Raw genomic sequence first — 12,320 nt, forward strand, 5'->3', positions numbered from 1 at the left:
TCCCCTCCCCTCTGGCTCTGGGAGCAAATAGCGCTTTCTACTACTAAGCTGCATTGCTTCCTGGTATGAATGAAGTGTCCCAAGGCAGGACAGAGAGGGCTGAGTCCCCATCAGCATTACTTGTGGAAATACCACCCTGTACCAAAAGCAGTTTATTGTTATCAGCTCAGACTCTCTCATCAGACTCCCTGTGTCGCATCTCGGCTCTGTGCCACTTGTTAGCTGTGTGACTTTGACCAAGTTACTTAACCTCTCGGAACCTGTTTCCTCATCTGTAAAAAGGGTCTAAAATCACCTACTATTATGAGGGTAAGGTGAGGATTAGGTGAGATGATGCACACGGGGCCCTCCTAGCACACAGTTGGTGCACAATGAGAGATGGATTATGTCATGAAAAGTAATGAGAGGTTGTGATGCAGATCAAATATTGTATGTATATTTATACATAATATGTAAATATATTATAAGACATGTGTGTGAATGGGGGGAGCTGTGGGTACCCCACTCATGGGTTAAATTGTGCCTCCCCCCAAAAAGACATTAAAGTCATAACCCCCAGAACCTGTGAATGTGGGCTTATTTGGAAATAGGACCAGTGCAGGTGTAGTGAGTTAAGATGAGGGCATAATAGAGTAGGATGGGCCCCCAATCCAAGATGACTGGTATCCTTATGAGGAGGCAGCCGTGTGAAGACAGAGACACACAGGAAGAAGGCCAGGTGATGATGGAGACAGGGGTCGGACTCACACGCTGCCAGCCAGGGAACGCCCGAAGCTGGGACAGGCAGGGAGGGCTCCCCTAGAGCTTTCAGAGGGAACGTGGCCCTGCCAACATCTTGATTTTGGACTTCTAGTCTCCAGGACTGTGGGACAGTTCATTTCTTTGTATTAAGCTTTGTATTAAGCCACCTAGTGCTTTGTCCCCACAGCCTTAGGAGACAAATGTTAAGATTCCCGTTGCTGTCGGGGCCCTGACCCTTCTCCGCTGCCCCGGCTGCGCCACGCTGTCCTGCTGCTGCTCACCCTGCTGGCCTCGCATCTGCTGCCTGTTAAGAGCCCTGCAGAGCTAGGAAGCTCAGTAAAACCCCACCCTGCCGGCATTTGCATCGTGGTAGAAAATCCAGTTGGGCTAGATTCAGGATTTCATAGTCGCAGCATGCTGTCCTTAACTTTACTTCCAGGAAGATGGTGTGTTCCTGGGAGTTGGTATAAAAGAAACCCTCGGGCCTCGGGTTGGCTGGCTGGGTCTGCCCGTGCTGGGGTGCGGTCGAGAAGGTTCTCAGGAGAGGTGGACGCTCTGTGTGTCCGTCCTGCTCAGGATGCTGCCCGGCAGACTGTCACTAGCCAGCAAGCCCAAGGCTCCAGTCCCGTCAGTGTCCTCATTAGGATGAATAACTCTGCTTTCCAAGCATGGCAGCTCCCTGGCCCGTGTTTGGACTTTATTTCACTGGGGTTGCAGATTTGGGGCTTGACTTGGGAAGGACAGAGATCTATGTTAGAAAGGAGGATGAAGTGGTAAATTATTCTTGTGTTCCAGGGATGGAACCACAATATAACTGGGCAGCTCCTAGGTACCAACAGCCTGGTATCTGTCAGCTCTTAAAATCTTAATACTGACCCTGTTGGGAGTTGCTCTAGGTGAGGGCGGGAGGGGCGGTCCTATTACAGCCAGGAAGCACTTCCGCGGTCAGTACTTCCAGTGTGTGTGTGTGTGTGTGTGTGTGCCTCTGCATATATATATGCATGTGTGTTTGTGCGGGTGCACTTTCACAGGTGTGGAGTGCGGGGCGTGCGTGTTAGCTGTAATTATCATGAGAGAGAATGTAATTTTGCCTAAAGCTCTCCCAACTAAACCTGCCCGATTCCAGATTCTACCCCCTGCACCCGGCTCTTTCCCCAGCTTCGCCATTCTCACCTCTGATGCCACATTCCCGGATCCCTTATGACGTGTGCTGCCGTTTCCTTCCTTCTGGTTGAGTGTGAATCACCTCCCTGTACTCACTTTAGTCTCGTCCTCCCAGCAAGAATATCCATTATGTCATGGGTCTGATGAGTTAGCTACTTGTTTTCCCAGGAAACATTAGGAAAATAGCTTGAAATAAGCAGTGTGTCCTTATCTCACCTAAATGTCTCCTCACACACACCTCCATCAACAGGAAATGTCACCATCACTGCATCTCATGGTTTAGAAAGGAAGTGACCGAGTGAGTGTCGTCCATGACCTTCTGTAAGGGACAGGGCACCATATTAATAATGTCTACAGTGGGCTTTCCTTAATATCCTCTGATTTAGTCTACACAGCAGCAAGGGAGGCGGTTACCATCAGCCCCTTTACAGAATCACCTGGAAAGGGCCTCAGCAGGGTTGCTCATTGGTGGGACAGTCTGCCATATGTGGGACTGTCCCAGGCATGGCCATGTATCTGGCATCACTGTCCCCTGCCCAGAAAATGGCCACAGAGCTGCCGAGTCATGGGGACAAATAAAAATCCCCCCCCCCATGTTTTCCAGTGCCCTCAGGTGGGGAAGGGCCATGCAGCTTAACCCCTTGTGTGTCAGCCTCCCGAATCCTCTTCTCTACATGACACCCTACTGGAAGAATGTGCACCCCCTGGAGCCCCCATGAGTGCCGGAGTTGTGAGGTCACAGGCTACCGGTGGGAAGGCTTTTAATGTCAGCGCTGCCAGGGAGTCACCTAAAGAGATCTCACAACAAAGGATCCAGGTGTCTGAGACTCATGTAATTGTTGTAAGTTATTTCTCAATCTGAAAAAAGGAACAACTTCCATACCTAATTTTGTATCTGTATGTTTCATACTCTTTTTCTTAAAGAGTACCCCAAATTGCATCAAGCTTCTTAGCCCACAGGACCTGGATCCACCCCTGAGTGTCCACACAGCTCGGGGACTGTCAGAGGCCTTTGTGCAAAAGCACCTGCCCTTTGTGGCAGACCCGCGTGCTGAGCCCTTCTCTCTGCCTTTCAGCCTCTGGACTATGAGATTTCTGCCTTTCACACCCTGCTGATCAAAGTGGAAAACGAGGACCCGCTGGTGCCCGACGTCTCCTACGGCCCCAGCTCCACAGCAACCGTCCACATCACCGTCCTGGATGTCAATGAGGGTCCGGTTTTCCACCCAGACCCCATGATGGTGACCAAGCAAGAGCACATCTCCGTGGGCAGCGTGCTGTTGACGGTGAATGCCACAGACCCTGATTCCCTGCAGCATCAGACCATCAGGTGAGTGGGCGGCTGGGTAACCTGAGACGGGAGGGAGGCGGGCAGCAATGGCTTTTCTTTTCTGGTTGCAGGGTCTGTGTTGTCAGGAACAAACTACCATTAAATTAAACTTGTTAATGATCTGGGTGAGCAGGAAGTTTGTGTCATAATGAAGAGCTGGCGGCTGGTGGCACCAGGGGACCAGGCTTACTAGGTGCGGATGTTGCCCCTGCACCTGATTCCTGGCAATAGACTAGCCCGGGAGGAGAGTAGCTCCAGGGCTGTGTTCTCAAATGTCCAGAGGGGTCTGCTGGTGCCAAGCACAGTGTGGAAGGGACAGAGAAAGGAGCCGCCACATATGGCCCCTTGCATCTCAGACACCTACTTTATCAGCTGCCACAACGTGATGAGAAACGCTAACTCCATGTACAGTTAAGGGTATTAGGAGTTCAGAGAGGTTCAGTAACTTGCTCAAGACTGCCCAGCTTACACTGCCCAGTAGTGGAAGAGATTAGGATGCAATCATTGCAGTACAGTCTGCAAAGTCCATGCTCTCTGCTAAGTGCTCTGGACTCTGAACTGTCAGAAGGGAAAGGAGTAGACATTGCCTGGTACTTAGAAATGGACCATCGGGGTTGGGTTTTCCGCTGATGATTGGCAGGCCAAAAACAAGTTCAAATTTTCAGTGTTCATTTCTTAAGCTCTGTCCGGTACTTCAGAAGAAGGGGTTTTCATAATGAGATTTAATTAAATGGTCATTATCTACAGTGCATCTCATGCTAGTGGAGATGAGATGCCCTCGCTGGTGCGACGTTTCACAGTAAACACGTTGACACGCAGGTCCAAATGCGCGCTTGTCTCCGCTAAAGAAAGTAATTAATCTTCCTCTTCCAAAATCTAATCTCTTCATACGAGGTACCGATAACCAAGTATTAGACGCACTTCAAATGAACATGTCTTATTTTCCTGATTTGAAACACCTGAAAATGTGCCGCTATCTCCGCGTCAGCCACAGGACCGTGGAGCAAGGTAGCAGAAGTTATTTTCCAACCCAAAAGGGGGATTTATTTTTACAACAAAACTTTCTGAAATGCCAGACAAACTAGATAAAAGTACAAAATAATACCAAATCCTGTACTAATGTAAATCTGAAGTAGCCATTCTTTTTTTTCCTTTTCTCCTTTTTTTCCCCTTTTCCTGCTCAGTATCTGGCAAAGGAAACATACAATTTAAACATCAAAGAGAAAGCTTTCCTTAAGTACTTAGATCTGGAAACCTGTAGGTTAACAGACTGTAAGGTAGTTGTACAAATTTAGGATGTCTTTAGGGGAGCTTAAGTGTTGATTTGCACTTCTACAAAGAGGTGACTCCAGGGTGGATAGGAAATGGATTTAAATGGGGTTGATGTTGCTAAGCCTGAGGCTGTGCCTTTGTTGGGTAACTTGGGATGCTGCCAGACATGACAGTGTTAATGTGATGGGGAGAGGCTGAGGCAGGTTCGGGATCTGGGAATAGAGGTACTACTTAGGTGGGACAGACAGTGGAAGAGTTGGGTCTCTCAGAGTTCTTTGTTTAAGACCAGCTCTGGATGACTTAGGCAAAAGGGAGAATTTGCTGGAAGATTCTACACACAGTTTATAGAATTTTTCCCAACTGGTAACCACTAGTTTTTTCTCTATACCTGTGAGTCTGTTTCTGTTTCTTATATACACCTCTTTGTTTTCTTTTTTTTAGATTCCACATGTAAGTGATAACATAAAGTATTTGTCTTCTCTAATTTCACTAAGCATAATGTTCTCTAGGTCCGTCCACGTTGTTGTAAAGGGTAGATTTTCATTCTTTTTAATGGCTGAGTAATATTCCATCGTGTGTGTGTGTGTGTGTGTGTGTGTGTGTGTGTATATATATATATATATATAAAACATCTTCTTTATTTGTTCATCTGTGGATGGGCACTTAATTTGCTTCCATATCTTGGCTATTGTAAATAGTGCTGCTATGAACATTGGGGTGCATGTATCTTTTCAAATTAGTGTGTTCTTTTTTTTTGGATGTATGCCCAGGAGTGGAATTGCTGGATCGTATAATGGTTCTATTTTTATTTTTTTGAGGAACTCCACACTGTTCTCCATAGTGGCTGTACCAATTTATATTCCCACTCACAGTGTACAAAGGTTCCCTTTTTTCCACACCCTCTTAAGAATGTATTACTTGTGGTCTTTCTGATGATGGCCATCCTGACAGGTGTGAGATAGCATCTCATTGTGGTTTTGATTTGCATTTCTGATGATTAGTGATGTTGAGTAGTTTATAGAATTGAAGAATATGTTTAGAACTGGGCCAAGATAGCACAGGAATTTGGGCATTGTTGAGTCTCTAGGTAATGGGCCCTGATGGGCTGGCACTGCAGGACCTCACAGGGAGAGTGACCCACCTCCAGCCACTGTCCACTCTTGTGTCACTCAGCTCACGGTTCACATACCCAGCGGCGAGTCCACTTTACCTGAGCTGGAGCCATGCACCCCCGACTCAGGGCATCTTGACAGGCAAGAGAGATGATGTTCCCAGATGTGGCTGCCCCTCTTCACCCCCACGGCAGGCAGCTAATTGAGAAGGAGGCAGGAAATCCCATCTGGCAAGTGGAGTGTGGTGCTTGGAACATGGCAAGCGGCCACGGATAGCAGCCCCGGCAAACTGAGTCGGGAGACAGGAGCCTGGAGAGGGAGCGCGTGACTGGCAAGAGCCAAGAAGACATTGAGGGGCCCCAAGCCAGGATCTGCGCCCTGGAGAACAAAGACCGGCTGCTGGAACCGGGTGACGGTGCTCCTCCATTCCATCTCGGGTGCAGCATCAGTGGCGCCCACTGTGAGAAAAGGAGATCAGAGAAAGCGATTTGTAAATTACGAGATGTGAGACTTGGTGGTAAAAAGCAGGATCATAGGGCTTCCCTGGTGGCACAGTGGTTGAGAGTCCGCCTGCCGATGCAGGGGACACGGGTTCGTGCCCGGGTCCGGGAAGATCCCACATGCCGCGGAGCGGCTGGGCCCGTAAGCTATGGCCGCTGAGCCTGTGTGTCTGGAGCCTGTGCTCCGCAACGGGAGAGGCCACAACAGTGAGAGGCCCGCATACCGCAAAAAAAAAAAAAAAAAAAGCAGGAGCATAGAAAGCTCTGAAGAGCTTCCTGTTTCTACAGTTGCTCATTACAGCTGTGACCCTCAGTCACGAGTGGCCAGGACCCATCTCAGACTTTTGCCAAAAATGCATGTACTGGCTCACAAAACTGAAAATGAGGACGAGGACGTCCAGCATGAGAATTCAGGTGCTCAGAATATGTTCTTTCCCCACCTCTTGACTCTGCACTTGCCTGGGTTGGCTTCGTCCTCAGCCATATCTGTATGGCTGTAGAGAGTCAAGGCCTCCAGCAATGCCAGTCCTACCAGCAGAAAGAGATCCTTCCTGACCAGTAGTATCAATACTTGCCCAAGGGCCAGGTTTGCGTCTCACTGAGCCAACTTGCACACACACCTGTCTCTGACCCAGAATGGCAGGAGGATGGGTTGTCCCCGGGGCTAGTCCTGGTGCGTGGGCCCACCGTGGACCCAGCATCCAACCATAATGAACTGGGCTGGTGGTTTCCCATAAGAATGCAGAAGGCTCTTCCCAGAAGGTGGGAATGGATGCTGAGTCATCAGGGACCACGGAGAGCCACTGTTGGCCAATTTCAATGTCACGAGTCCCCTCAGAAAATACAGCTGAGGTGTTTCTGTGGCCGTTTGCCTAAGAGCTGTAACATTTACAAATGGGTCTGGCTGAGCAGTGTCTGGACAAATCACTTTTCCAGCATTGAAGCAAAATAAATGCGTGTGTATGTATGTATGTGCATGTGCACGTATGTGTGTGTGATGCACATTTCTCTCTCTGGCCTGACTCCTCAGACACATTCCTTCCTGCTGGGATCCAGAGTTGCCCAGAAGTGGCCCTCTCTCAGCCTGGCACTGACTGGATCTCCCTCTGCCCCTTCCCTCTCCCCTCCCCTCCGCCCTTCCTCTCCTGGTGCTGGTTCTGAGCCCATCAAAGGCAGGGATAACATCCCTGACACATTGAGCTGTTGTCCCAGGAGCTCTTCAGGGAGAAAAGGCTCATTAATTATCTGCAGCCTTTGATCCTGTACACGAGAAGCACTGTCCCCGATGGGCTGTGTGTGCAGAGGCTGTGCAGGGCTGAGGGGAGGGGCCAGGCTGGGACCTGGTTTTCTAATAAACCGCACTTGGCTCCCCGGAACTCTCAGAAAGACACGATGACCTTGTGAGTGGTGGTGGTGGTGTTGTCTTAATGATTCTTTGGGGAGCAGGCATTGGAAAAGGGAGGAACTGAGAACTCCTATTTTTATCTCAAGGAGAGCTCTGAGTTCAGCTGACAAAGGCACATGCAAAAAGATGCTGCCAGCGCCGTCTGCCCCTGTCTTGACTCCCGGCAATAGCACGGCGTTGGGCTCTGCAGTTGTGCAGGTTATGCAGGTGTCCCTGTCTGCGTGTGTGACTCTTTGTGTCCACATTGTCATTCTCCCTTTGTCCCTCTCTGTGCCGATTACTCTTGGTCTATCCTTTGCTCTGTACATTTCTTCCTTATCTCCCTCTCTGTCTCCCTCTGCCCTTCCTCCCTCCCCATCACTGTCTCTATCTGCATCTTCCCCCTCCCTCTAGGTCCATCTTTCTCTCATGTCTCATGGCCATCTCTTCTCTGTCTGATTCTCTGCACCTTCCTTCCTCCCATTCCTCTCTCTCCTCTCTTCTCTTTCCTCCTCCTTTTTCCCCTTTTCCTCCATCTGCTTCTTCCCCCCCCACCCGCCTCCTTTCTCTCCGTCTCTGTCTCTCCCCCTCCCCGCATTTCTATCTCTATCAGTATCTCACTCCAAGACACTCTGTGCCTCAGCTCCAATAACCCCATCTCCTCTCAGATGACTGGCCAGGCCCTCAAGGCATCTTAGCACTGCAGGAGATGCTCCACCCCAACCAGCCTGATTCAGGTCCTGCCCCCAAGTTGACAGGCATTTTGACCTCCTCCCTGAGGACAGGCTCCTTCCCTTGTCAAAACAGGAAACTCCTCCCCACTCCCAGCCCCCATAAAGCTTAGGACCTTAATTCTAACTCATTCCTGGTCCTGTCTTCTGTGATGGAAAGCCCATCTCAGGCACAGTGATTCTGCTGCTGCCACTGTCATACCCTCTTTTATCTCACCAGGGAATGTTAAAATCAGTGAAAGGCGTCTTGATCTCTGAGAAGCCTGTAACTCTAAAGACAGGAGGTGTCCAGGCATCAGAGTGAATATTCTCACTAAAAAGCCTGAGTTATTAAAACCTGTTTAAAAGCCCATAGCATTGTGCTTAGCCAAATCAAAATGGACAGCAGTCGGCTAGTGACAGATGAAATTCTTCTTTGTAATGACTTGTATCTTCTTATCCTTATTATAAAGTTAAGATAGCTCATGGAGGAAACTTTTGAAAAAGCAGTTGAGAATAAAGAAGATAATTTTAAAAATCTGTAATCGTCCCACCTAAGGAAATCCCCTTTTAACAGCTTAGGTATATCTCCAGTCACATGTGCGAGTATTTCCCTTTTTTATTTTCAAAATTGGCTCACATCACCCATTTTGTTTTGGAACCTGTCATTTTTACTTCCCAATATATGGCGAACAGCTTTCCATATCAAGAAATAGCCACTATTTTTCCTCACTGAATAGTATGCATTCTACAATGCTGTTACATGAATATACTTATTTATTTATTCATTCCCTTGTTGGCTATTTAGACTGTTTCCAATTATGTGAAATTATTTTTTAAAAGGTCAGTGGACATGCTTGTAGCTAAATTGTTTAATACATCATTAATTTTCTGAAGAATTTTCTGAAAATATTTTGCAAATGTGTTGATGTTATTAATGCTTTTTGTCATATAAAGATTTCTTTGTGTCTTTACCTAGGCAATCACATTTCTGTTTTCCCTTATTATTTGAATTGATGGTTAGAAAGTTTCTGTGCTCCGAGGTCATGTGAACGTTGACGTGTTGTAAAACAGCTGGTTCCCACACCCTGTTCTCTCAACCTGCAGTGACAACGAGACAGGCTTCAGCTTTCAGGGTGGAGCCTTTCTCCGTGTACACGAGACAGGAATCTGGCATTTCTCGATGACATTTCAGTGTCTCCAGTGAGGAGTGGACTCGTGCACCTGAAGTTGTTGGCTAAATATTGTCAGAAAGAGCAGCTCACTGATAATTACGCTAAAATGGAAATGACTGTATTTGCCCAACATTCTCTAACAGTGAAATGAGAAGCAGGGACTCACTGTCGCATCAGATCTGTTGCTTTGGTTCCTCTGGGGATGCAGCCGGCAGCTCAATCATTTTGAATGGTCTGAGAGAACTTATTTCATTCTCTGACCAATCCGGGGATTTCTGTTAAGGCAACCAAGTAGCAATTCCTGTTCCAGACATTTTTCAGACAGAACTCATCTTATCCAGGGTCTCTAGTAAACAACTCTGCTGCAGAGACTTCTGCCCACACAGTGAATACATAAGATACGTGTTGAGGAAAAATATTGTCCCCACCCATGTGAAATTACCCATTACTCCTCAGCATTTTTTTGGGAAAGGATCATTCATCCAGGGAACCCCACAAGTGTGCATCTAGCAGCACTGTATCTGTGAGGATTAAGTTTGGCTCAGTATAAAAGGAAAATTCAAAATGACGGTGGCTCAGATAAGATAAAAGTGGGTTTTTTCCCCCCTCATATAAAATAAGCGTAGGGCGGCTGTGGCAGTCCAGGGCTAGGATGGAAGCTCCGCAAAGCTGTCAGGGGCCCAGGCCCCTTCCTGCTCGCCGTTCAGTCACCTCGAGACTGGCGCCCTCTTCCTCATGGACACTTATTATGGTTGCTAATGCTTCTGCCTTCACATCTGCATTCCAGACAGTAGTTTGGGAGAGAGGGAAAGAAGAAGGGAGTCTCTTCTATTTTAAGGAGTCTTACTGAAAGTCGATCACATTTCTATTTAAATCTGATTGGCCCAAATTAGTCACATGGCCAAAACCTAGCTGTAAGAAATACTAGGAAGTATGGTCATTTAGCTGGATAGCAACCAACTTTTAAAACTGGGATTCTTTACTAAGGAAGAAAGGAAGAGTGGGTATTGTGAGGCAACTAGAAGTTTCTGCCATGAACACCTTTGGGGATTGAACCTTTCTGTGTCATTAAAAACTACAGGGTAAATTTTAAAAGATGAATACGTGCCATGAAATTAGATTTTTACACAATCAAAATAATAGATAATTGTGTTGCCAAAGGCAGCTGCTTGAAAAAAGCACAAGCATTATAGTTTTCCATTCATTCCTTTACTGAATTCATTTACTGGTATTTATTTAGAGGCTACTACGGGCCTAACACTGCTGGGTGCTGTCTTTTCACTTGTGAGAATAATCCCTGCCTACAGCCTCCGGGGAGCTTATAGTCATAAGAGCAAGAGCTTTGTTGCAAATGATGATGCCCCAGGAAAGAAAGAAGAGGGAGGGAGAGAGGAAAAGGAAGGAAGGAGAGAAAGAAATTGTTCCTTGGGAAGTAACAACCAGTGGTCTCCAGCTGTGGAGAAAAAGCCAAGCAACAGAAATTACTTATTTCCAAGCATCATTATGGTCTCGATTATCAACAAATTCCTGAATTCCCCAGAAGTGCCACTATCCCCATGCCTTTGAGCTGGTGTCTGCCTCCTGGGAATTGGGCATCAGACTAAACTAGGCCAAGATTGCCACAATACCCCTGGACACATGTATTTTGCTGGTACTATGACTAAGATGCCTAACATTTTTATATAAAAGCTTACCAAAAGCACTGTCACCAAAGTCTTATTTAACTCTCACAACCATGAGTCTGCCTCTTTGCTGATGAGGAAAACGTAACCTCTCTGAACCTCGGTTTATGGAAAGAAAACACGCAAATGAGGTGAACTCCTGGGGCTTTCCTCGCCACCGCCTCGTCCACAGCTGCATGTCCTTCTGATGTTAGTTTAGGCATCGCCTCTGCAGGTGGGCTACCCTGACCTTCAGACTGCACTCCAAAGGGCTTTCTGAACGTCTAGTGTAATGCTCGTCGTGCTTTACTGTGATTCCTGACCTAATGGTCCATCTTCCACTGAACCTCGGGCTCTCTGAGGGGAACGATCATGTTTATATCCATCCCTGGTAAAACACAAGGGCCTCATCAGTACCATTTAATTAATGAAGCACCAAGGCCCAGCACCAAGACCTTCAAACTTTCCAGGAGCCTACAAAAATGTCAAGGACGTGAACACATAATCTATCATCTCCAAAGATGGAAAAGAAAACAGCAACATTGAAGTTAATAAGATCGAGTGTCCACAGCACCATGACTTTAGCAGGTTGAATTTTTTTTTCACATCTTTATTGGAGTATAATTGCTTTACAGTGTTGTGTTAGTTTCTGCTGTACAACAAAGTGAATCAGCTATATGTACACATATATCCCCATATCCCCTCCCTCCCACCCTCCCTATCCCACCCCTCTAGGTGGTCACAAAGCAACGAGCTGATCTCCCTGTGCTATGCAGCTGCTTCCCACTAGCCATCCATTTTACATTTGGTAGTGTATATATGTCAGTGCTACTCGCTCACTTCATCCCAGCTTCCCCTTCCCCCCTGTGCCCTCAAGTCCATTCTCTACATCTACGTCTTTATTCCTGCCCTGCCCCTAGGTTCATCAGTACCGCTTTTTAAGATTCCATATATATGCATTAGCATATGGTATTTGTTTTTCTCTTTCTAACTTACTTCACTCTGTATGACAGACTCTAGGTCCATCCACCTCACTACAGATAACTCAATTTCGTTCCTTTTTATGGCTGAGTAATATTCCATTGTATATATGTACCACATCTTCTTTATCCATTCCTCTGTTGATGGACATTTAGCTTGCTTCCGTGTCCTGGCAGGTTGAATTTAATATTTGCAAAAATGTCTTTACATTTGCCCACTGTTTGTAGATCTCTCATTGTAGAATGTCTGAGTCGGCACTAGAGAAATCATAGGGGATTATTAGTGAAATA

The 12,320-nt window shown here is 47.0% G+C and overlaps 1 protein-coding gene across 2 annotated transcripts in view; it reads left to right on the forward strand.

The window, feature by feature from the left end:
- The window catches only part of CDH13 (cadherin 13), a 1,009,733-nt gene that overhangs the window by 911,602 nt on the left and 85,811 nt on the right, over positions 1 to 12,320 (forward strand). For both annotated transcript variants that reach the window (XM_059999015.1, XM_059999016.1), the window contains one exon: positions 2,982 to 3,235. In XM_059999015.1, the coding sequence (XP_059854998.1) occupies positions 2,982 to 3,235 (254 nt within the window). The remainder of the gene's footprint in view (positions 1 to 2,981; positions 3,236 to 12,320) is intronic.

The sequence above is a fragment of the Delphinus delphis genome, chromosome 20, assembly GCF_949987515.2.
Source record: "Delphinus delphis chromosome 20, mDelDel1.2, whole genome shotgun sequence".
Classification (NCBI taxonomy): domain Eukaryota; kingdom Metazoa; phylum Chordata; class Mammalia; order Artiodactyla; family Delphinidae; genus Delphinus; species Delphinus delphis.